The 25,896-nt window shown below is 39.1% G+C and overlaps 1 protein-coding gene across 3 annotated transcripts in view; it reads left to right on the plus strand.

Moving 5' to 3' along the window:
* The window catches only part of EXO1 (exonuclease 1), a 49,043-nt gene that overhangs the window by 13,160 nt on the left and 9,987 nt on the right, over positions 1–25,896 (plus strand). For 2 of the 3 annotated variants that reach the window (XM_014858916.3, XM_070501521.1), the window contains 7 exons: positions 1,625–1,748; positions 2,750–2,887; positions 4,064–4,276; positions 12,137–12,324; positions 13,031–13,127; positions 18,079–18,304; positions 21,523–21,769. In XM_014858916.3, the coding sequence (XP_014714402.3) occupies positions 1,625–1,748; positions 2,750–2,887; positions 4,064–4,276; positions 12,137–12,324; positions 13,031–13,127; positions 18,079–18,304; positions 21,523–21,769 (1,233 nt within the window). The remainder of the gene's footprint in view (positions 1–1,624; positions 1,749–2,749; positions 2,888–4,063; positions 4,277–12,136; positions 12,325–13,030; positions 13,128–18,078; positions 18,305–21,522; positions 21,770–25,896) is intronic. The other variant, XM_014858917.3, reaches the window with a different exon arrangement.

A 25,896-nucleotide genomic window follows, 5' to 3' on the forward strand; every position in this document is an offset into this window, starting at 1 on the left:
TGGCTAGACGAGCAGTGCTGGATCTGCACTCAGGATCCAAACCTGTGAACCCCAGGCTGTGGAAGCAGAACATGAACTTAACCACTGTGCCCGCGGGCCGGCCCCTGAATTTCTCTGTTTTAATGAAGCAGCCGTTCCATCTCACTCATCTCTTCTTGTTTTTCCCCTGCATTAGCTTTTAGGTCCATGAGCCGTTGCGTTGTGTGGGGCACTTTGACAGCTAGGCTTAGTTGTCAGAGGTAGAAGACAGCCTCATAAGCTGAGGGAGCGTTTTGCGAGGGGCAACAGCTGCTTGCCTGCTGTTGCTCTCTCTGGGCCTAGAATCAGGCCAGACAGGGTCCTTCAGGTCTGGGTTCTTCAGTCTAGCTGTACCTAGAGGGCTCTGATTCTCAAAGTCAGAACTCTGTAAAGTTTATTAAAGGACTAACTGAGGCTGTCTGAACCCACATTCTAATACGAATAATATACGATTTACCAAACATACTTTTAATAAAAAGCCAATTCCAGGTTAGTTCTAGAAGGGTTGGTGACAACCCTAAACCAGCGTGGCAAAGGGACTAGTCCAAACCATGTCCCGGTTCGGGGTCCCCCACCATGTTCTTAATTGTAGTCACAGATAGTTACTGATTTTCTCTTGTTAATCTCAAGACTGGCTAACCCAGGTTTCAGCCGTCTGTCTCTGACCTGAGGGCTCTTTCTGTCTTACCTCTGTAGGTTCATTTGAAATCCTTTTCTGAAAGGCTCTTCATCTAAAAGTGGGACTAGGAAATTTGTGCATATACGTGTATGCACATTTACTTAAAAAACTCATGAGTTCAGACTGATACTTCCACTTCAAATTCAGGACTACAGGGTTTTTACTTAACTCCTGCTGTATTGCATCTATATCTGCTTTCTTCTATAGTGAGAATCCTTGTTTTCCAAGGGTACAGGGCTTGGAAAAGTTAGAGCATCTTATAATTATTCATTTATTTTATCTCACATTATACTCACAATAGATTCAGAATAAAATAGTACCACTACCAATACCCTAGTGAAAACGGTTGAAATTTCCTTCTTTTGTATATGCACACTCTCTCCCCATTTTAAAGTTAGTAGTACAACATTGTTAGAGCACGTAGCTATTGCTGTCTCCCTGGTTAATGCTTAGCCTGGATTCTGTAAGTTCCCATGTTTGATGGTTATTAGCTTGTCCTTATGTCACTGTCTCTCTCTGGTGTCATTTTGCTTTCTCGGAAGTTTGCACTCTAGTAGATTCTCACAAACAGTTTTTCACAAGCTCCTTGTATGTTGATGAAGTTGTACCCTTTATACTTGAAACTTAGCTTTGATGGTGTAAAAGCTTTGATTCACATTTTCTTAAGTGTCTTAGTTATTCTACTTTCTGCTGACATAGGGCATTGCTGTGGGAAAGTCTGATGATAAGCTTGCGTGTGTGTAGATTATAAATCACTTGTTCTTTTTGCCTAGAAGCCCAAAAGATCTGGGTTAGTATTCCGAGGACCTGGTATGTGCTTTCAAATGAGTCAAACTTTTTTTTATTCTGGGAAAATGTCTTGAATTATAGTTTTATTATAGTTTCTTGACTCAGCCTCTTAGTGTTTTTTTTTTTTTCCTCTTGCAGAAGACGACAAGCCAATCTTCTTAAGGGAAAGCAGCTTCTTCGTGAGGGGAAAGTGTCAGAAGCCAGAGAATGTTTTACCCGCTCTGTCAATATCACGCACGCGATGGCCCACAGAGTAATTAAAGTAAGCCAGAGAGGAGGGAAAGCCAAGGCAGCCAATGGCCACGTTCATTTAAGCTCATCACAAGTTGTTCACACGGGAGAGCAAGAAAATGTGGGAAGAAAGTTGTTCTAGGCCTAACCTCCAGGAAGGGACAGGTGTCAGAGGAGAAAGGAGCAGTGTCTTTAATAGAGGAGAGGAGAGGAGACCAATAGTGTTTAAGGGAGAAATCCTAAGGAAGAAGTACAGCTCTCCTTTTCAGATGAGTCAGTTAGGTGGATAAACTCCATCACTTCGTACGCCGTGTTGCTCTGTAGAGATGGGAGGGGTAAGCTCCTGCAGGGTCGGTCTCGCCCCACTCATGCAGCACTCAGCACCTACCATGACCTTCACTCTGGAGTGACATCCGAGGTCTGCTGAACCTGCCTCATCCGCTCAGGAACTCCGGACACTTCTAGCCTGCTTAACCTGCCTCTGCTTAAAGCTTCTTTCCTCATCATCTCAAGTCTTAGTTTCGCCATGCCCACAGTCCCAGCCCTCACTTCTGCCTTTCCAGGCCTGTGTTCAAACTGCATGGTAAACATGGGAAAATAAATATAGGGATCAGATTCTGTAATTTTATCAATGCCAGGTCAGATAGACTTTTCTAGTCTGACAAGAGAACCTGTTATTTTTATGGGAAAAATACTTTTGGAGCATCACTATTCTTAAGATGGAAGCTATCTGTAATTTGAAATAATTCAGGTTTGTAGCTTGTAGGGCTTTTGTTTCTCCTGAATGTACAGCAATATTTCTTTTCTCCAAATTTATAAATTTATTTTTTTAAAAAGATTTTTTAGTGGCTATGTGATTAGTTCAATATATCCTAGGACTAAAAGCAGAAAAAGTTACTTCAAAGGAAATGATTTCCAAAAGTAGTATGAACGTGTGCATGTTTTGGTTGGTAATGAAAGGAGTTTGAAACAGGAAGCTGTTTAGGGCTTTGCAGATGCTGTTCTGGGATTGACTGCAACCCTCTCACACAGGCTGCTAGGTCGCAGGGAGTGGATTGTCTCGTGGCTCCATACGAAGCGGACGCACAGTTGGCCTATCTTAACAAAGCTGGTATTGTCCAAGCAATCATTACAGAGGACTCTGACCTACTCGCTTTTGGCTGTAAAAAGGTACTTAAATACAACTGCTACATACTGCTTTTCTATATGGATGGAAATAGTGTAAATCAAGGAGCTAAATAAAGCCTTTTCCTCTCCAAGGATAATTATTTTATTTAATGCCTGCAATTAATATCTACTTACAGTGTTAATAATTATTTTATTTAAAATGAAAAGAAGGGTTTTGCTGCTTGACGTTTGCGTAATCTGGACGCTTTTTCATAGTAAGCCCTTAAGGTTAGAGACTTTTGTTGTTTTGTCTAAGTTTGTTAGTAGAATGTAGTCTTATTGTTTAATAATGGTAACTTATATGCTTTATATTTTTCAATTAGGTAAATTAATTTATCTACTGAGGGGATTATGCATAAAACTTTAATGAAAAATTTTTTCATGGTACATTGAGGGAAATTAAGATACAAAATTATAAGATGATCTCAGTTTTGTTAATACCTATGTTATTTATATTATCTTTATTTCATAGATGACTAGAAGAATCTGTGTGAAAAGGTTAATACTGGGTAACAGTGATAGATGGGAGATTTTGGGCAACTTCTGTTTTCTTCTGAGTTTCTGTTTTCTCCATATTTTCTACAATGAACATGTGTTACTTTAGGAATAAGGGAAAGGTTACTTTAAAATGTGAAAGTAGAAGGTAAGGAGAAAATGCTTTCTTTTTTAGGGGGGTAGAGGAAGATTGTCCCTGAGCTAACGTCTGTGCCAGTCTTCCTCTGTTTTGTATGTGGGTTGCCTCTACAACGTGGCTGATGAGTGGAGTAGGTCTGTGCCTGGGATCCAAACCTGCAAACCTGGGCTGCTGAAGTGGAGCACACAGAACTTTAACCACTCAGCCACGGGGCCAGCTCCTGAAAATGCTTGTTGTATGAATTCCTATTTGGTTGCCATGACAACCCTGTAATATAAGTACAAAGTAAAGAGATGCAGAAAGGGTGTTTTTTGTACCAGAGTCAGGACCGTTGAGCCCTGCCATATGACCTTGTCTAGTCATAGCCTCTGCTTCAGTTTAATTTATTTGCACATTTCACAATACTCAAGTGGTCTACCTGTGTCTCCTCTCTATCAGTGTTATGATGAAGAACAAAAAAGATTTCTTAGAAATATCACAGTGGATTAGATGAGGAAAAATAAAAGTGGTGCTAATAGGTGTAACAATTTTCCTTCCTTTTGAAGGTGATTTTAAAAATGGACCACTTTGGAAATGGACTGGAAATTGATCAGGCTCGGCTAGGAATGTGCAGACAGCTTGGCGATGTGTTCACAGAGGAGAAGTTCCGTTACATGTGCATCCTTTCAGGCTGCGACTACCTCTCTTCGCTGCGTGGGATTGGACTGGCAAAGGCCTGCAAAGTGCTGAAACTAGCCAATAACCCAGATATTGTGAAGGTGAGAGTGATTTTACCAAGTGTCATGTTCAGTTTATGAAGCATTGCTTAAATAATAGATAAACCACTCAGAATATGGATTTTAAATATTTTGTCAGTAGCCTATATCGTGTCATTGAAAGGAAAAATGACTAAAACATTCAGACTTTGTTTTTGGCAAGTGATGAACCATGTTTTAAGAAGTTGACAGAAAAGTAGTAGTAATTTTTTTTCTTACTGAAGTAAAATCGGTATAGAATATTATATAAGTTTCACTTGTACATTATAATTCAACATCTATATCACCACGAGAAGTCTAGTTACCATGCATTACCGTACAATTGACCCCCTTCACCCACCCCCCAACATCATTTTCCTCTAGTAACAACCAATCTGTTCTCTGTATCTGAGTTTGTTTTTGGTTTTTGTTCATTTATTCTGTTTTTCTTTCTTTCTTAGATTCCACAAAAGTGAAATCATACAGTATTTGTCTTTCACTGTCTGACTTATGTCATGTAGCGTGATGTCCTTATTACGAGTAGTATACCATTGTGTGTGTGTGTGTTTGTGTGTATATATATAGCACACCTTCTTTATCCATTCATCCTTCAGTGGACACTTTGATTGTTTCCATATCTTGGCTATTGTAAATAATGCTGCAGTGAACATAGGGGTGCATATATCCTTTTGAATTAGTGTTTTTGTGTTCTTCAGATAAATACCCAGAATTAGAATAGCTGGATTGTATGATAGTTCTGTTCTTAATTTTTTGAGAAATCTCCATACTGTGTTCCATAGTGGCTGCACCAGTTTGCACTCCCACCAGCAGTGTATGAGAGTTCCCTTTTCTCCACATCTCCAACATCTCTTATTTCTTGTCTTTATTGATAATAGCCATTCTAACAGGTGTGAAATGATACCTCATTGTGGTTTTGATTTGCATTTTCCTGATAATTAGTGATATTGAACATCTTTTCATGTGTCTGTTGGCCATCCATATGTTTTCTTTGAGAAAATGTCTGTTCAGATCCTCAGCCCACTTTTTAATCAGATCGCTTGTTCTTTTGTTGTTGGGTTGTATGAGTTCTTTATATTTCCTGGATATTAACCCCTTGTCAGGTATGATTTGCAAATATTTTCTCCCATTGAGTAGTTTGCCTTTTTGTTTTGATGATGATTTCCTTCTCTGTGCAAAAGCTTTTTAGTTTGATGTAGTCCCATTTGTTTATTTTTTTCTTTTGTTTCCCTTACCTTTGGAGTCTTATCCACAAAAACGTCACTAAGACTGATGTCAAGGAGCTTACCGCCTGTTTACCGCTAGGAATTTTATGGTTTTAGGTCTTAACATTCAAGTCTTTAATCCAGTTTGAGTTTAATTTTTATGTGTAGCGTAAGATAGTGGTCCAGTTTCGTTCTTTTGCATGTGGCTGTCTAGTTTTCCCAACACCGTTTATTATAGAGACTATTCTTTCTCCATTGTATGTTCTTGGTTCTTTTGTTGTAAATTAGTTGTCCATATATGTGTGGGTTTATTTCTGAGGCCTTAATTCTGTCCCATTGACCTCCATGTCTGTTTTTGTGCCAATACCATACTGTTTTGATTGCTAGAGCTTTGTAGTATAGTTTGAAATCAGGGAGCGTGTTACCTTCAACTTCGTTCTTCTTTCTCATGATTGCTTTGACGATTCAGAATCTTTTGCAGTTCCATATAAATTTTAGAATTATTTGTTTTAGTTTGTAAAAAATGCCATTGGAATTTTGATGGGGATTGCATTGAATCTGTAGATTGCTTTGGGTAGTATGCACATTTTAACAATATTAATTATTCCAATCTGTCAGCACCATATATCTTTCCATTTATTTGTGTTGTCTTCACTTTCTTTCTTTAGTGTCTTATAATTTTCAACGTAGAGGTCTTTCACCTCCTTGGTTAAATTTATTCCTAGTGTTTTATTCTTTTCAATGCAATTGTAAATTGGATTGCTTTCTTAATTTCTCTTTCTGATAGTTCATTATTAATGTATAGAAAACGACACAGATTTCTGTATATTGATTTTGTATCCTGCAATTTTATTGGATTCATTAATTAGTTCTAACAGTTTCTTGTGGTGCCTTTAGGGTTTTCTCTATAGTATATCGTCTGCAAATAGTGACAGTTTTACTTCTTTTCCAATTTGGATGCCTTTTATTTCTTTTTCTTGCCTGATAGCTGTGGCTAGCTCTTTCAATATTGTGTAGAATAAAAGTGGCAAGAGTGGGCATCCTTGTTTTGCTCCTAATCTTAGAGGAAAAGCTTTCAGCTTTTCACCATTCAGTATGATACTAGCTGTGGGTTTGTCATATATGGCCTTTATTATGTTGAGGTACGTTCCCTCTGTACCCACTTTGTCAAGAGTTTTTATCATAAATGAATGTTGAATTTTGTCAAATACTTTATTTTGCATCTTTTGAGATGATCATATGATTTTTATCCTTCATTTTGTTAGTGTGGTGTTTCACATTGATTTGTGGTTGTTGAACCATTCTTGTATCCCTGGAATAAATCCCACTTGATCATGGTGTGTGATCCTTTTAATGTATTGTTGAATTCTGTTTGCTAACGTTTTGTTGAGGATTTTTCCATCTGTGTTCCTCAGGGTTGTTGGCATGTAATTTTCTTTTTTTGTGGTTCTCTTGGCTGGTTTTGGTATCAGGGTAATGCTGGCGCTATAAAATGAGTTTGGAAGTGTTCCCTGCTCTTCAACTTTTTGTAAGAGCTTGAGAAGGATAGGTATTACATTTTCTTTAAATATTTGGTGGAATTCACCAGTGAAGCTTGCTGGTCCTGGACCTTTGTTTGTTAGGAGGTTTTTTTTTGGAAGGAAGATCAGCCCTGAGCTAACATCTGCCGCCAATCCTCCTCTTTTTGCTGAGGAAGACTGGCCCTGAGCTAACATCCATGCCCATCTTCCTCTACTTTATATGTGGGATGCCTACCACAGCATGGCTTGATGAGCAGTGCATAAGTCCACACCCAGGATCCAAACCAGTGAACCCCAGGCCGCTGAAGCAGAATGTGTGAACTTAACCACTGTGCCGCTGGCCCGTCCCCTTGTTGGAAGGTTTTTGATTACTGATGCAGGGTCCTTACTGGTATTAGTGTATTCAGATCTTCTGTTTCTTCATAATTCAGTCTTGGAGGATTGTGTGTTCCTAGGAGTTTATCCATTTCTTGTAGGTAGTACAATTTGTTGGCATATAATTATTCGTAGTAGTCGCTTATGATCCTTTTATTTCTGTGATATCAGGTGTAACTTCTCCTCTTTCATTTCTGATTTTCTTGTTTATTGAATTTATTGACACTTGTTTTGTGGCCTAACATGTTCTATCCTAGAGACTCTTCCATGTGTTCATGAGAAGAATGTGTGTTCTGCTGCTGTTGGATGGAATGTTCTATATATGTCTGTTAATTCCATCTGGTCTAGTGTGTTGTTTAAGATTGATGTTTCCTTATTGATTTTCCTTCCGGATGATCTATCACTGTAAGCTCAGTGTTGAAGTCCCCTACTGTTATTGTATTGCTTCCAATTTCTTCCTCTAGGTTCCTTAATATTTACTTTATATATTTTGGTACTTCTATATTGGGTGAACATATGTTTTTAAATATTATATCTTCTTGCTGAATTGACCCCTTTATCATTCTTTAATGCCCTTCTTTGTCTTTTATTAGAGTAGTTGTTTTAAAATCTATTTTGTCTGATATAAGTATAGCTACACCACCTTTCTTTTGGTTTCCATTTTCGTAGAATATCTTTCTCCATCTCTTCATTTTCATTGTGTGTGTCCCTACTTCTGAAGTGAGTCTCTTCCAGCAAGGATATAGGTGGGTCTTATTTTTTATCCGTTCAGCTGTTCTGTGTCTTTTGATTGGAGAATTTAGTCCATCTACATCTAAAGTAATTATTGATAGATATGTACTATTGCCATTTTGTGAATTGTTTTCTGGTTATTTTCATAGTTCCTCTCTGTTCCTTTCTTCTTCTCATTCTTTCTTCCCTTGTGGTTTGATGGCTTTCATTAGCATTATGTTTACATTCCTTTCTTGATTTTTGTGTGTGTCCTTACTATAAGTTTTTGGTTTTTGGTTACCATGAGGTTAACATATAACATCTGTGTATGTAATGATCTTTTTTAAGTTGATACCAACTTAAATTTGAACATATTCCGAAACTTTACATTTTGCTCTCCCTTCCGTGTTTTATATTTTCGGTGTCACCTTTTAAATGTTGTTTTACGCATCCCTTAGCTAATTATTGTAGGTTTAGTTAATTTTACTCCTTTTATTTTTTAATTTTCATACTTGCTTTGTAAGTAATAAATCCACTACATTTTCTATATATTTACCTTTTTTCAGTCATATATTTTCTTTTTACTATTTAGTACCCTTTCTTTTCAACTTAAAGAAGTCCCTTTAACATTTCTTGTAAGGCTGGTTTAGTGGTAATGAACCCCTTTAACTTTTGCTTATCTTTTTTTTTTTTTTTTTTTTTAAGATTTTATTATTTCCTTTTTCTCCCCAAAGCCCCCCGGTACATAGTTGTATATTCTTCGTTGTGGGTTCTTCTAGTTGTGGCATGTGGGACGCTGCCTCAGCGTGGTCTGATGAGCAGTGCCATGTCCGCGCCCAGGATTCGAACCAACGAAACACTGGGATGCCTGCAGCGGAGCGCGCGAACTTAACCACTCGGCCACGGGGCCAGCCCCCAACTTTTGCTTATCTTAATCTCTCTCCTTCAGTTCTCGTTTTTTTTTTTTTTTTGAGGAAGATTAGCCCTGAGCTAACTACTTCTAATCCTCCTCTTTTTGCTGAGGAAGACTGGCCCTGAGCTAACATCCATGCACACTTTCCTCTGCTTTATATGTGGGACGCCTACTACAGCATGGCGTGCCAAGCGGTGCCGTGTCCGCACCCGGGATCTGAACCGGCAGACCCTGGGCCACCGAAGTGGAACATGTGAACTTAACTGCTGTGCCACCACGCTGGCCCCTCTCCTTCAGTTCTTAGTGATAACCTTGCCAGGTAGAGAATTGTTGGTTGGAAGTTTTTTCCTTTTAGCACTTTGAATACTATATCATGCCGCTTACTTCTGGGCTGAAAAATTTCTGCTGAGAAATATACTGATCGCCTTATCAGTTTCCCTTGTATGGAACCAGTTGTTTTTCTCTTGCTGCTTTCAAGATTCTCTCTTTAACTTTTGTCATTTTAATTGGAATATGTCTTGGTCTGGGTCTCTTTCGGTTCATCTTATTTGGAACTCGGGGCTTCCTAAACCTGGATGTCTGTTTTCTTCTGCAGATTAGGGAAGTTTTCAGCCATTATTTCTTCAAGTAAGTTTTCTGGTCCTTTCTTTCTCTCTTCTTCTTCTGGGTCTCCTATAATGTGAGTGTTATTTTACTAGATGTTGTCCCAAAGGTCCCTTAAGGTACTTTTACTTGTTTAAATTTTTTTCTTTTTGCTATTCTGACTGGGTGAGTTCCACTGCTTTGCCTTCCAGCTCACTGATCCATTCTGCTTCATCCAATCTTCCCTTGAACCCCTGTACCGCATTTTTCAGTTCAGTTCTTGTATTCTTGTAGCTCTGTAACTTCTACGTGGAACTTTTGTATGTTTTCTATCTCCTTTTTGAAGCTGTCACTATGTTCGTTCATTCTTCTCCCATGTTCAGTGAGCATTTTTATGACCATGCTTTGTACTCATTATCAGGTACATTGCTCATCTTCAATTCATTAATGTCTTTTTCTGAGGTTTTGTCTTGTTCTTTTGTTTGGAGCATATTCCTCTGTCTCCACACATTGCCTGACTCTGTGTTTCTTTCTATGTATTAGGAAAATCAACTCTCTGTCCCATTCCTGATGGAGTGGCCTTGTGTAGGAGATGTCATGTGGGCCCCAGAGGCCCAATCCCCCCCAGCAATCAGATCTAGGAGCTCAAGGAGTGTCCTCTGTGTGGGTTGCATGCACCTGTGGCTGCAGCTGGGCTGCAAGTGTAGCACAGAGGAGGCGGGGCTCTCGGTGTGGTGCTCCCACCAGCTCTGCAAGTTAAAAGGAGTGTACCAAAATGGTGGCTGCCAGCCCCAGTCATAGCAAGGTGCCCACCAGTGTCTCCATCCCTGGAGAGAATCCCATCAGTTTCCTGCCTCTCCAGCAGGCGTTTCAAGAATAGTACGTGGGTCCATCCCTCCCATAGGGTTTAGGCGCTTTTCAAGTGGTGTTTTTGCACCAAGTCCTGGGGTGAGTGAGTCTGTATGCAAGCTCTTAAAGAACAGGTTCTCCATTCCCTACAGTCCTTTGGTTTTCCCAGATATAATCCCCATTGGTTTTCAAAGCCAAGCATTTTAGGGGCTCATCTCTCTAGGGCAGGATCTAAGAGTTGGCATGCCTCATGTGGAGCACAAACCCCACACTCCTCTGGGAAAAGTTCTGTGTTTTTGAGATCCCTCCTGATTGTAGATCACCCACCTGGAGTGGGTTGTTGTGTCTTGTCTTGTTTTGTTGTTTTGGTGAGCCTGTATCTCTGCCTCTTACTGTCTGTCTCAATGCTGTCCTTTGATCCTCTTGTGGAGGCTCTGTTCCTCCAGTTTTCAGATCTTTTTCAGAGGAAGTTATTCCACATGTAGTTGTAGATTGTTGTTTTTGTGGGAGGAGGTGAGTTCAGGATCCTCCTACGCTGCCATGTTGAACCCCTCTCTCAAAGCAGTAGTAATTTATAAAACGAAGACTAATATGAAGACTTGAGGGCAAAATATTCTAGGGTGGAGTTAGTGTTAAATATACAGTCTTTTGATTTCTGTCCTATTTGCCAAAGCAGAAAGTAAAACAAAAATTTAAATGCTTACTAATTCACTTAAAACAACAATAATAAATTCATTGTATGTTAACATATTTGTTATTATCATACATGCATTATTTTTGTGAAAAATAGCCATGTGTTCTAAAACAAATGAAAAGTATAAGAGAACTTGCACATTTATGTAAATCTCTTTAATGTGGCTTAGAAGAAGACAGCTGGACCCTCATATCTACTTCCTTGTACAGTCTGACGCAATGTCATGTGTCACGTATCCTCTGGAAAACTGAGACCCCGTACATCACTGCCCAATAATTTCTCTGATGTCTGTACCTTAAAAAAATAAGTATACATTAAAGAAGCTCATTTTTCCCCTTTGGATAGTTCTCTAAGCCCTTAGAGTTTGCAGAGCAGAGTTCTCATTTTCTGTTTGCAAGAGTCCACAGTGTGAGTCCTCTCAGGACTGAGGGTGGCGTAGTGGAATGGAAAGATCTCTAGATTGGGAGGTGGTGGCAGAGCTGGGGATCGAGCCACTTGCCCTAACCAGCCTGTGACTCAGAATCACATCATTTCTCTGGGTCTTCCCTTCCTCATCTGTGAGTTTGATATAAAATATTTAAAACCACTTACAGCTTTAATCATCCATGACTGTCAGAAGTTAGAAGATTGACTTCACTTAAAAATGTGATCTAGGAATATTTGGGTTTTTTTAATTCTCAGGTTTTGTGTGTTTTTTGCTTTCTAGATGAAAGGGACTTTGAGGGTGAAGGATGTATCTTAATGTTGTACCTAGGAATACAAGCTTGATCTGTAGCTGCATTTTTCATTCTTTGCATTAATAATAGAAAAACCAAAGAAAATACTGTTATAAAGACTTAGAATTTTAAGTGATTTCACATGGCTGTGTTTGCTGGTAGAGATTTTTAGTGTAGATAAAAGCAATTGATTTTTCTGCCCTTCATCCTTTTCTGATGTAAACCAGTTGGTCTTGGGGATATACATTTCCTATTCTTCTTTTGCAGATTAACTCATAAATATTTTTACATCCATTATTAGGTTATCAAGAAAATGGGACATTATCTCAAGATGAATATAACAGTACCAGAAGATTACATTGAAGGATTTATTCGGGCCAATAATACCTTCCTTTATCAGCTGGTTTTTGATCCCATCAAAAGGAAACTCGTCCCTCTGAATGCCTATGAAGATGACATTGATCCTGAAACATTAAGCTACGCTGGGCGGTATCCTTTCTGAACCAGAATGGTAGACTTTTGCAATTCTTCCATATTTTTATGGTGATTTTTTAGTGAGACATTCAGTAAAAAGCTTGCAAACTGTTTTTTACTGTCTTTTTTATAGCAAAATCTGTGTTTTGTTCATTTTAATTACAATGCTAATTTTCATTATAATGCTAGTGAAAATTTGGAGCAGCTTTTTGTTTGTAATCCTGAGGCTCATCTGTTATAACTTCTGATTACTTTGACGTGACAGAAACGTGTACCGAGTCAGTCACTTCAGGTACATATTCTAAAGGTGACACTTACGAGAACCCCTTGTGGCAAGCCAGCTCCATTTATTAGGAGGAGCATTCTGGGCATGCGAGTACACCAGTCGAAGATGCCCTTCCCATGGCTGCTGGCCATGTGTACCAGGTGATGCAGAGCCCTGGGTCACTTAGTGATGGCCAGGACTTTCCATTTCCCTTGAAAGGGGTGAGTGATGACCTGAGGCTTTGCTTCAGAAACACCAACTCCTGCAGTGACAAGCAGAGACTAGTAAACTGTGCCTGCAGTTTCGATAACGCGAGTGTAGAAAGGAAGTGGGATCCGTTAAAGTCATAGACCTGAAGATTTTCCGTGATGATAGAGAACACTTTTCTATCTTATTACAGTAACATTTGTTTGGTTGTTAATAAGAAAGCATTTTTCCTTAATCTTACCAACCTAGGTATGTTGATGATTCTGTAGCTCTTCAAATAGCACTTGGAAATAAAGATATAAATACTTTTGAACAGATTGATGACTACAATCCGGACACTGCTACGGTAACATTTTAACGACTTTCTTTCAAAAGAGCACATTTTAGTAATGTCTCAGGAACCGTGACTAAAGACATAGCTTTATTTAGTAAACATCTTTTAAGCCTTTCTGTATCCAGGCACTATGCAGAGTGTAGATTGAAAACAACTTGATTCTAGAGAAATTATCTCTCTTAGAACGTAGGTAGGTGTATGGGTTAATTTCCTCAAATTAAAAAGTGACCACATTATATATTATCACACCTTTAGACTTGAACATTTCATTTGAATATACCAAGTGTTTGTTGCCTTTTTTCTCATCTCACCCCATTCAGCCTCTGGCATTTGGCGTTGTTGAAGACCCAAACCTAGCAACAATACCCTTGGGAGTAAAAGCTGTTTTTTCACTCATTCACCATTTAGCAAATACTCCTAGAACACCCTGCTGTGGGTCTTTGAGCTCTTTCCCGTTTTCCTCTCCTTTTTCCCAGTTGTATATCCCTCATGGCACTCTCCCACCGTGCTCTTGTTTCTGTTCATACTTTCATTCACACTCTTATCTTTTGTGTTATTTATTCTTTACATAAGTTCTTATGACTGATTACCTCATTTATGCAGACAGCTCATACATCTTTCACCCAGTCTCAAGTCTGTGCCCCAACCACGTAATTCTAAATGTCTCTTGGATCGCTGCACAGCTGATTTCGTCTAACACTAAATCCATCCACAGTCAAAAGCAGACTCTTCATTCCTTATCAACTTTTCTTAATAACATTTCCTGTTTTTCTTTTTAGCACTTATTACTGTATAAATTATGTCTCTTGTTTATTTTCTGATTCTTCCCGATAGAATGTAATCATAAAGGCAGGATTTTATGATCTTCACTGCTATGTTATGTTTACCATGTTTATTTGTTGAATGAATGAATGTCAGTTACATGATATCTTTCATTCTCTCAGACTAGAAAACTTAGAAATAAATTTTGGCTTCTCTTTCATTGCTAAGTCCTTTTGCTTCTTTTAGTTGTCTTTCTTGCTGATCGTTTCTTCTCTCTCATTAGCTTCTAGTCTGATCCAGGTCTTTTTATTCTTGCTCACTAATTCAGTCCTTTACTGTGCATTTATTAAGCACTATAACAAACAGATTAGCTAGTGTTCTGGAATATAAAGAAAAATAAAATATAATCCTTGCTCATAAGGTACTCATTGCGTAGGGGAAGGAGATTATATATATAGAAATGTTGTAAGTGCTATAATAGAGATGTGTTCTAGTCTCCATGGAAACAAAGGGCATGTACTTAATTCCACCTAAGGAGAGAATGCTTCATAATAATAATAGCAAATGTTTACTGAGCATTTTCTATGTTCTAAGTGCTATTCTGAGCACCCTACACATAGTAACTCATTTACTCTTCAACAAGCCTCTAAGGTCAGTACTATTATTCCCATTCCACAGATGAGGAAACAATTAGAGAGAGGTTAGCTAACTTGCCCAGGTCATGTGTTTAATAAGCAGGGGAGCTGTGATGCCAAGCCAGGCTCTCTACTCTCCTTGTAGAGAAACTGATGTGTGTCTGGGTTTGCAAAGATTAGTGGGGAATTTCAAGACAGATGAGTGATTCCAGGCTGAAGAAATGGCATGTATGGAAGGGGGTAACACGTTAACAGAACTCTAAGTAGTTTCTTATGACCAGACCAAGAATGTCTCAGTGTTCACCAGGTAGAGGAACCAGAGTGCCTTAGGACAGAAAAAGGTGAACCTGGAGAGCATGGCCACTGACAAACCAGTGACCAGTGTACACTGAAAAGAAATCGTTATTGTCGGTTGAAATAAACCCAGCCTACCAAGAGAGCACACATCCGTAATGACACTAACCAAGAACTTCATGTTCATCAACTCAAATTACATAAACCTGGCACTCAAGTTGCTATTTCCTCTTTACTGTTTTCTCTGTTTCTAGAGCTTCTATTGACGTTGGATTTCTTCATCTTCAAATTTATTTTTTTTTTTTTGAGGAAGATTAGCCCTGAGCTAACTACTGCCAGTCCTCCTCTTTTTGCTGAGGGAGCCTGGCCCTGAGCTAACATCGTGCCCATCTTCCTCTGTTTTATATGTGGGACGCCTACCACAGCTTGGCGTGCCAAGCGGTGCCATGTCCGCGTCTGGGATCCGAACCAGCGAACCCTGGGCCGCCAAGAAGTGGAACATGCGCACTTAACCGCTGTGCCACCGGGCCGGCCCCTTCATCTTCAAATTTTGAACCTTTTCTATTTCAGTCCTGTCTTTGTCTTTTGTTCTCTCTGTGAAAATATTTTTTTAATTTTGTCTCTCAACTTTGCACTATCCAGTGTGGTAGCCACTAGCCACATGTGGCTATTTAAATTAACATGAAATAAATTTAAGTTTTAGTTCTTCGGTTGCGTTGGCCACCTTTCAAGTGCTTAGCAGCTACCATGTTGGACAGCACGGAACATTTCTAGCATTGCAGAAAATTCTGTTGAATTTTTAATTTCTGTTATCATTTTCATTTCTAAGGGCTCTTCTTTAATTGTACTTTTTTAAAGATTTTGTTTCATAGATGTAATCTCTTATATCTCTCTCAGAATATTAATTATAATTTCTTGAACATTTTCTTTGCTTCTGTGTTTTTTTATGTTTTGGCCTTTTCTCTTCTGTGGCGAAGTCTTTCTTCTCACGTCTGGAGCTCGTTGTCCAGTTGTTCCTACTGGGAGAGGCACCGAGAAGTGCTGGAAGCGTGTGAGTGAGGGGCTGACAGCCTTGGGCTTTGCTCCCAGGGGTCTGTTGGTGACAGGCTGGCTTTGTTTTGTGAATTCCCCATGTGGTTGTGTGCATTTTGAGAGCAGGATGGGGTGAGTGAGTGGGGCAGGCCAGGGAGGGGAGGCAGCTTCCCGCCATTCGGTGTTTAGTCTTTCATTTGACCTCTGTGTTTAGGGACGTGGACCTTCCCAGCTTCTCAAGTGTGCGCTGTTTCTGTGTTACTGTTTCTGGGTTTATTTCAAGTGTCCAGTTGCTCTGCTTCTGAAGGCAGGTGGGTGTGAATTGACTGTGTGGTCAGGTTGAAGATGAGGGCCAGGGGTCAAATCATCCTTTTGTCGGCCCTCCCCATGTTTATGGCCTCCATGGTACCTGGTGCCTTAAATCCCTGAGCCTTTCTCCAGGTTTCTGTATTTGGAATTGGCTTCTCATTGGTATTGTCTTCTGCAGACCCTTGGGTTTGATCTCTCTTCTGCCAAGTTCCTTCATTCCTTCTGTCTATACTGTTGTCTTCACGGTGGTTTGGAAGTTACACACATGTCCTAATTTTATTGCAGATGGAGATGGTCTTTCTTTCTTGCTCTTCTTGTTTTGGAGGATGACTACTGAAAGAAGGGACTGAAGTGTTTGCTATCTTCTCTGCACATTTGAATTATTGGTATTATAATTTCATCAGGAATGATTCTTAAGTTTTTCCTTTGCCTCAGAAACTCAAAAATAATTGGTTGTATTGAATATGTCCGGATCTGAACAGGAATGTTATGGCTCTTTAAGATGGCTATCCTTTATGAACACAAATCCTTATCAGATCTTTCCTTTCTTCATGGAGAAATTTCTCCAGGAACCATTAATTGTACATCAAACTAATTCATTCTTTTTGTTTATCTAAAACTGTTTCTTCCCAGTATGATTTCCTACTTGCCTATTTCTCTTTTTTCAATAAAACCATCAGTGGGCTGTAATGCCATGATCTATACTGCTTAAGCTGTGTTTTATACCCATTCCCTCAAGTATTCTAAATTACCTTCCTTGTTAATTCTCAAAGTGTATCCTGAGTAATGTCACCTTGTTTTATTTATGTATTTCTACTTTTATCCTTTATTTAAGTAAAAGACTTAGGTTCTAAGTTCAGGTGGGATTTTTGTCAGGTGGAATTCATGCCCTAAGTACCAACATCTTTTGTACCTTTGTTAATTTTTCCCTTTGCCTCTCTTGCTCTATTAGAATATCATTGACTGGGGCCGGCCCCATGGCTGAGTGGTTGAGTTTGCGCACCTGCTTCCGCAGCCCAGGGTTTTGCTGGTTCAAATCCTGGGCACGGACATGGCACTGCTCATCAAGCCATGCTGGGGCAGCATCCCATATGCCACAACTAGAAGGGCCCACACCTAAAAAATACACAACTCTGTACTGGGGCGCTTTGGGGAGAAAAAGGAAAAATGAAATCTTTAAAAAAAAAAAAAGAAGAATATCATGACATCCTCCTAGCAGATCATTGTCATCCAAAATATATTTAGTTATTAATTGTGAATAACTTATATTAGCATTAAAAATGATTGCTTACTGGCAATACATCCTTTCTCAAAGGAATTTTATGCAGCGCTCAGTGTAGACCACAGTAGCTTTCTGTTTCTCTGTATTTCCCACTGAAGATGGTACCAAGCATGGGTCTAATAAAAACTAGTGTTTTGCAAATTAGATTGTTTTGGTTTGAACTCAACCATTTCTAGAGGTGGGATAGTTAAGTACATGATTTTATGGTTTTAACTTTCAGGTGCTTTTTAAAGGGTAGGTAAATGACTATTTAGAGGCCTATTGTCAGATCATTATTAAGCTGATTAATACTGTGTTTTGAAATAATACTCAAATTTTAAAAGTACTTTTTTTTCTGGCCACGTTTTGTCAAGTGCAGTTTCATTTCTTGAACTGTTCATCTTAGGAAGATTCATTTTATATTTCTTAGAAATGAGCCAACAAGGTTGCTTGACCTTCACTAGAAGAGAAACAGACCTAGGAATATAAGACATGATTAATGGAAAACTGTACAACCAGCAAAGTATGAAATGTTATTAGAGGACAGATATTTCATCAAAAACTGCTCAAAGGAGTAATTTAATTATTTCCTTATAGTTTATATTGATACAGAAGGAAATGGTTTGCCTGTTTTCCTTCTTCAAGTAACCTTTTCCTTTTACTATTTTAGCCTCCCCAATCAAGAAGTCATAGTTGGAATGATAAAACATGTCAGAAGTCATCTAATGTTAATAGCATTTGGCATAGGAATTATTGCCCTGGAGTTGAGCTGGATGTTGTTTCAGATGCTCCAAGGTTGAAGGAAAAGCCAAGCACTGTGGGCATTGAACAAGTGATTAGTGCTAAAGGGCTAAATCTTCCAAGGAGGTCATCCATTGTGAAGAGACCAAGAAGTGGTACGTATTTTGTTTTTGTGAAGTACTGGTGAGTCTTGGTCACGTTTAAGAGGTCTTTGCTAAACCCGAGATCACTAAGAGTCTCTCCTGTTTTCTTCTAGAAGTTTTATAGGTTTACCTGTTACATGTAGGCCTTCAATCCATTTTGAATTACTTTTTATATGGTGTGAGGTAAGGATCAAGTGCACTTTTTTTGTATATGACAATCCAGTTGTTCCAGCACCATTTGTTATAAAGATTGTCCTTCCCCATTGAATTGCCTTGGCACATTTGTTGACAATCAGTTGACCATGTGTGTGTGGATCTGTTTCTGGACTCTCTTATTCTGTAGCCTGGGTCTCTTCCTATCTGTATGCCAGACACATGGTCTTGATTACTGGAGCTTTATAGTAAATGTTGAAATCAAGTGGTAAAGGTCCCCTAAGTTTGTTCTTTTGCAAAGTTGTTTTGGCTATTTCGTGTTCTTCACATTTCCATACAAATTTTAGAATCCACTTGTCAGTTTCTAAAAAGAAAATTCCTGCTGAGATTTTGATTGGGATTTGGTTGAATCGTATAGATCAGTTTGGAGAGAACTGACATCTTAACAATATGGAGTTTTCTGATCCATTTATTTAAGCATTCTTGAAGTCTTCAGCAGTGCAATAGGTCTTGCATACCTATTGTCAAATTTATCCCTATATTTCAGATTTTTGATACTATTGTAAATAATATTTTTATATTTGTTTCTAGTTATTCATTGCTAGTAAATAGAAATACAATTGATTTTTTGTATATTAATCTTGTATTCAGCAACCTTACTAAATTCACATATTAGTTCTAGCATCTCTAGACTCTGTAGGATTTTCTATACAGATGATCATATCACCTGCAAATGAAGACAGTCTTGCTTCTCCTTTTCCAGTCTAGATGCGTTTTATTTCTTTTTCTTGCCTGCTGGAACTTGAGCTACAAGACTGAAGAGAAGTGCTAAGAGTGGAATTCTAGGTATTGGGAAAAGGGTTTTTCACCATAGAGCATGTTTAGAAGTAGAAAGAATAATTGTAATCTCTTCCTTCTCTCTTCTTTCCCTCAGACATCCACATGAATGAATGAAAGTCTAACAACAAAAACAAAACAAAGCCCTTTGTAAACTTTTAGATCATGCTTTTATTTTTTAATTAGGTATAGATTATTCATATTTGGCCAAAATGTCCTGATTCCTTATGAACCTAAATCTTTTTCATGATAACATCTCTGAACCTTTGTTTCCTCTTCTGAAATGGGAATGATACTGCCTATTTCACAAATTTTTGTATACGTTGTATAACATATATCGGCCCCTGGTACATAGCAAGTACGCTATCCATATTAGTTGCTTCCCTTCTGCTACCATCAAGATAGGCTGTTCATTTTATGTAGAGAGCTCATTATCAGTAAGTTCCTTATGTCAGACTAAGTCTGCTTTGTTATAACTACCACTTATCAGCGGATTTTGTCCCCTGGGCACACACACAAACAAAAGAACAGTACGTTTTTTACCTCTTTTATGTGACAGCCCTTCATATATTTAGGGACAGCCATTTTGACCCTCCTAAATTTCTTTTCCAAGCTGAATGTTCGCTATCTATCCAGGTTGTGCTTTGGATACTGTATGTACAGTCTTTTAATAATTGTATAACTGTTACAGTGAGAAGTTGTTGAGATATGGTCTGCTTGCCATGGAGCACAGTAAATATTTAGAAATGTGCTATTTCAGTCCTGCATCCAGAGACTGCTTTTATTATTGCAAACTAAGATAGCATTGCTTTTATTAGCGTTCTTGACATTTTGCTGCCATTTACTGAGTTTATAAGTCTGGAAATCTAGAGCACTCTGCTAGAGACAGACCTCCCTTCTGACTGATAGTCGCCAGCGATCTTTCAGGGCTGTTCACCTTGCTGCAGATCGGATAACTAATATCTCGCAAACTTTGCTCTACAGTGTCCACTAGGATAACGTGAGAGGCACTGAAGTGTCCTGCTCGGTTCAAGTTATGCTAAATCTATGGACTCCCCCGGGTAGCTTGTCCAACAGCCTTAGCACAAAAAGAAAGTGAGGTGAGCCTGGCTTGGCTTCTTGGTGAAGCCTTGCTGGAGAGCCTACAATATTTGTTTTTTCCTCTTCTGTAAGGGCTCACAATTCCCTGCATAATGAACAATTTTCAGCTTTTGCCAGGGATCAAAATCAAGTTTACTGATGTATAGCTTTTTAAAAATCTATGCATTTTTAAGTTTGAGGTATCATTTTTTTGTCTCTAGTATTTTGGTACCCCCAACCACTTTACCGACTCCTTAGAGAAGTGAGTGTTTACTCCTACATGAGTGGGAGCTGTTCAGACTGAGGGCAATATAAAGCACCTTAGTGCTTTCTCTATGGCCTCACCTATCTCAGGCTTTAACCCTTTGTATTGTTATTCTTATGATTTATTCTAATACCGTAGAATACATTTGCCACACAGCAGTCTTCTAGGGCCCATGGCTAGTAACGAGGATCAGAGCCAGAGCACAGATTACTTCCACTACGTGATGGTCACATGTACCTCAAAAATCATAACATGTGGATGGTGTGCACAAATAGCTGCTGGTTTTATTGGGATGCTTATTTAATTAATCATTTAAATTCAACATTAAATTCATCATACACTGACATATAAATTGCCTTAAATTATTTTACATTCAAATTAGGCCCTTTAGTATAATGAGTGTATAACTTTACAGAATCACTTATGTTCTAAAATTTTGGTTTATGTCATTTCACATAAATTGCACAAATAATTGACATTAAATCTTAGCTAACTTATGAAATTGTAAAGCACCGCTAAGGGAGTTTTTGTTTTTGTTTTTGTTTTTTTTTGACTCATCCTGGTATTTCCTTTTGTGATGCATAGTTTAAAAAATTAATGGCCGGGCTCGTGGAGTAGTGGTTAAGTTTGCATTCTCCACTTTGGCAGCCCAGGCTTCTCAGTTTTGGATCTCAGGCATGGACCTACACACCGCTCATCAAGCCATGCTGTGGCAGCATCCCACATACAAAACGGGAAGATTGGCACAGATGTTAGCTCAGGGCCAATCTTCTTATCAAGAAATAAAAAAATAAGCCTTCATCTTTAGGACAAGGAGACATGAACTGTGAGGTTAAGTCCAAATCTCTAACTACACGTGAAACAAAGAGTTACAAATAATTTTGTTTTTATTTAGAAGAGCTGTCAGAAGATGATCTGTTGAGCCAATATTCTCTTTCATTTACAAAGAAGACCAAGAAAAATAGCTGTGAAAGTAATAAATCATGGAACTCTGCTGAAACGTCCCTGCCTGACCTGGTGGATGGAACTACTATTAAAAAAAGCTTAAGCACACCACCAACGACAAGAAATAAATTTGCAGCATTTTTACAGAGAAAAAACGAAGAAAGTGGTGCAGTTGTGGTTCCAGGGACCAGAAGCAGGTACACTTTATACCTACAGAATGTTGTCTGTCTATTGTATTATATACTCTTGATAGTTATTTTAATCGTCTTGAGTAAACATTGCGTCTAGTGGGGGATAGATGTAGGACCTGGCTCAATCCAGTTAGAGTCTTTATCACGGATTGCCTTAGTTCCACTGTTCCCTTGAGCTCCTGTTACTTCTATAGTCTCTCCATGCAGAACCAAGGTAACAATTGTAGACCCTAGTACATTTTGCATTAGAAGAATTCTTTTATTTTGGGGAGTCCTCCACTTCTTTGTTTCTACTGTTTTAGTTTCTTTAAAAGCTAAATACAATTTTGCAAAGTGCCTTTATAAATATATTTAAGTACAGATGACTAGTTCTAGTATTAATTGAGAACTTAGTACCATATTAGGTGCTGGGTTACAAAAATGAGACATAGTTTTTGTTCTTGAGAAGCTTGTAGTTTAGTTGGAAAAAGAGGTCCATAAACAAAATCTTTCCATACAGTGTGGTCAGTACAGTGACAAAAGCATCGTAAGCGTTCTGAGGGCATTAAAGGGTCATCTAATGCCGAGTCACTGATTGAGAAGGGTGAGCGGGGAGGGACGAGGGCTAGGTGCCATTACCTAGGTTTATATGCCCAGGAGGGAGAAGCAGATGAAGAATGGAACCAGGTGCCTTCCCAGTGGAGTCAGCAGCTTGGGCAGAGGCGTGGGGGTGAGCAACAGCATGGCGCATGGGGCAGCTACTCGCTGTTGATCACTGCTGTTTTTACTACCACCAGAATTTAAGATGGGGAAAGGATGCTGAGGGAGCAGAAATAAGCAGGAGGCCAGGTCATAGAAGGCTTTAAGCAAGCTACGGAACTTATAGTCTTGGGGGTGATGGGAAACATTCAGAGGGTTTTAACCAGGGGATGGGTACGGCTTGACTCCTGGTTTGGATAGACCACGCTGAGCACACTGAAGAATGGACTGCAGACGGCCAGATGTGGATTAGAGAGGTCAGTGAGGCTGTTGCCATAGTCCCTGTGAGCAACGATGAGAATTTGAAGAGTCGGTATAACTTTGGGGTGCGGAATTTGGACCCTGGGAATGGACCACCTGGATTTAAATCCTGTCCTGTTTACTCATAGATGTTTGACTCGGGCAGGTAAACTTCTGGGGGCTTCACTTTCTTCTTTTTAAAAAATGGTGCTAACAACCTCAGGATCCTTGAGAGGATTAAGTTATTACTCTAAGTAGAGTGCCTAAAACAGTGCTTGAGAGAGGATACACACACACACTATGAATAGCTCTTATTTCTTTGTCTGGATGGTGGCACCACAACCAGAAACAGGAAGTGTAAGTGTCAGAAGTTATTTATGCGTGATATAGGAACTCTAAGAAAAGGAAAATTGATCAGCCCTGCTATTCCTCTAGAAGACTTAGAATGGATATTTTTTGTTTTTCAAGTTTATTAAACCAAGCTGCAGCCAATTTTGTCTCATCATGATGGTGGGAGATGGGCATGCAGGAGTGAACGACTGGTGACCCCTAAGCCTCACTTCAGGTGGTGTTTCAAACCCCTCTCCCGTGAGTCTTCTCCTGTCGACTTTTCTCAAGGAAACAGTCGCAGTACAATTAAATGGTCATTTTGACTCTTCTTTTGCGAGTCACCCTCATTAAAGGTGCTGGTTAACAGTGGACTGATGAACAAGTAGGCTGCAGAAGATGGGAAATAGGGTTCTAGATGACATATGCTGATTAATAAGTTCTAGAAAGTCGACTTCCCTCGCTTGGAGAAATTTTTGGAACTTGTGTTTCATTTTTCCACTTGGGCGAAAATAGAGTTTCTTTTTTCTTTCTCTTAGTGTTTATCTGTTAATGAGAACACTGTCTCTACAGATCTTGCCTGTTTAGTCATTGTAGAAGCTTAATGAGCTCTCCGTCTGAGGCTGTATACAGCTGCTTTATGTAGTTTTGTTAGATGGTCCCCTAGTAAATTGTTCAGAGAGTGCAGTAAGACATGCTTGGAGAAACCATTTTTTCTCTGTCAGCTTCCTGTGAAATAATAATTGGGAGTAAGTCTTTGATGTATAATTTTCTGATCTGGGTTATATAGCAATATCTAATAATAACTAGATATTATTAAATTCATTTTCTTAGCTAATTTTCAAAGTTCTTTTTATGTGTTCGCTTATTCCTCATAACATTTTGAGATATTTAGATTTGGCGTTATTTTCTCATTTTGGGCTAAGAAATTGAGGCTCTGAGAGGTTAAGAAGCTTTCCAAGGGTCCTATAGTTAGTATTGATGATAAGAAAGAATCCTCGTCATAGTTGGTGTGGTGGATTGAAGGGAGCACACAGTCTGATAGGCTAGGACTTAAATCCCCAGTCTGTCTTCTGGTGAGCTGCGTTATCTTTCACACGCCACTTAACTTCCCTGAGCATATTTCTTTAGAAAATGTGGACCATGGTATACGTAAGGCTGTTCTTAAGACTAGTAGGAGTTATGCATATCAAACACCCAGCACATTGCCCAGTCATTAATATATATGCAAGTATTCATTACCACCCCATTCTTTTTAATATAAAGCAACAGGAGGTATTAAATATGCAGAAGATTGTCTCCAATCTGTCTGCATTTTTGCAAGTCTGTTTTAAGTCTTCATTATATAGATACTTATCCTAGAAACATGCCAGTTTACTTTTTGAGATCTAGAAATATAAATATCAGTTGAGTAACACCACAGGCTGGTTGATTTTATGACCTTGCCACTGTCACTTCTCTTAGCGATGAAATAATACATGCGAAGATAATTGGAAAGCATAGGGGTTATTATTTACTTAAAAATGGATTATGTGATCAGATCTAGGAGCCCACTTTTCTGCTCAGTGAAGAACCTGGCAAGACCTTCCTTCCATGTTCTGCTTTTTTTCTGCCCCGTACCCACACACCTCAGCTAGGCATTTGATGAAAGGATAGAGAGGATTTCTGTTCCAGCATTTAGTAAATATTCTGTTTATCATCTTGGACTTGGACTAATGCTTATTAAGAAGGTAAGTTCTCTTTAAGTTTCATATTTATCATGTACTCTAGGATTCTGTTTTTCTCTTCTTTTTTTTTTTAAGATTAGCCCTGAGCTAACATCTGCCACCAGTCCTCCTCTTTTTGCTAAGGAAAACTGGCCCTGAGTTAACATCCATGCCCATCTTCCTCTATTTTATATGTGGGACGCCTTCCACAGCATGGCTTGACAAGCGGTGCATCGGTCTGCACCCGGCATCCGAACCAGCAAACCCCAGGCTGCCAAAGTGAAGCATGCGAACTTAACCACTGTGTCACCAGGCTGGCCCCTCTAGGATTTTCTTTTTAAAGCTAAAAACTCTCCTTGAATACAGCCTCCCCAATGATGGTACTGATGTTTCATTTGTAGTGGAGTGTTTTTAAGTGATTTATTGAAGCTGCTACACAGAATAAGTAATACTTCTTTAGTAGCATAGAATTTAATGATTGATGTGAAAGTCAACCTCAATATTTAAGATAGTGTAGTAGTTTATAGGATATATAAAAAGCTGATAGATTAGCATGCTACTATAAGTTCCCAGATGATTTGCTACTAGGAATTAAGCTAAGATGAGGGGCAAATGGTAATATCTTTCATTTTGCTTTTACAGAATAAGAGACAGTAGTTGTAAATTGTGCTTTCTGTTGCATATTTCCATATCTGTTCAGATATCTGACTGTCAGCCATGTGTTGGCCACTCTTTGAGGTACTGTGGAGGACACAAAGGCAAGGACAGTACCTTTCCTCAAGGAGCTTGTAGTCAAGGAATTAAAAAGGTTAGAGGAAAGCAAACCTATGTGATGATTAGGTATAGATGAAGTGCTCAAGTTCCAAGTACGTGTATGTATAGGTGACTGCTTTTAGAAAGTTCTGTCTTGGGCCGGCCTGGTGGTGCAGCGGTTAAGTTCACACGTTCCGCTTCTCGGCGGCCCGGGGTTCACTGGTTCTGATCCCGGGTGCGGACATGGCACAGCTTCGCAAGCCATGCTGTGATAGGCGTCCCACATATAAAGTAGAGGAAGATGGGCACGGATGTTAGCTCGGGGCCAGGCTTCCTCAGCAAAAAGAGGAGGGTTGGCAGTAGTTAGCT

The sequence above is a fragment of the Equus asinus genome, chromosome 30, assembly GCF_041296235.1.
Source record: "Equus asinus isolate D_3611 breed Donkey chromosome 30, EquAss-T2T_v2, whole genome shotgun sequence".
NCBI classification, from domain to species: Eukaryota; Metazoa; Chordata; class Mammalia; order Perissodactyla; family Equidae; genus Equus; species Equus asinus.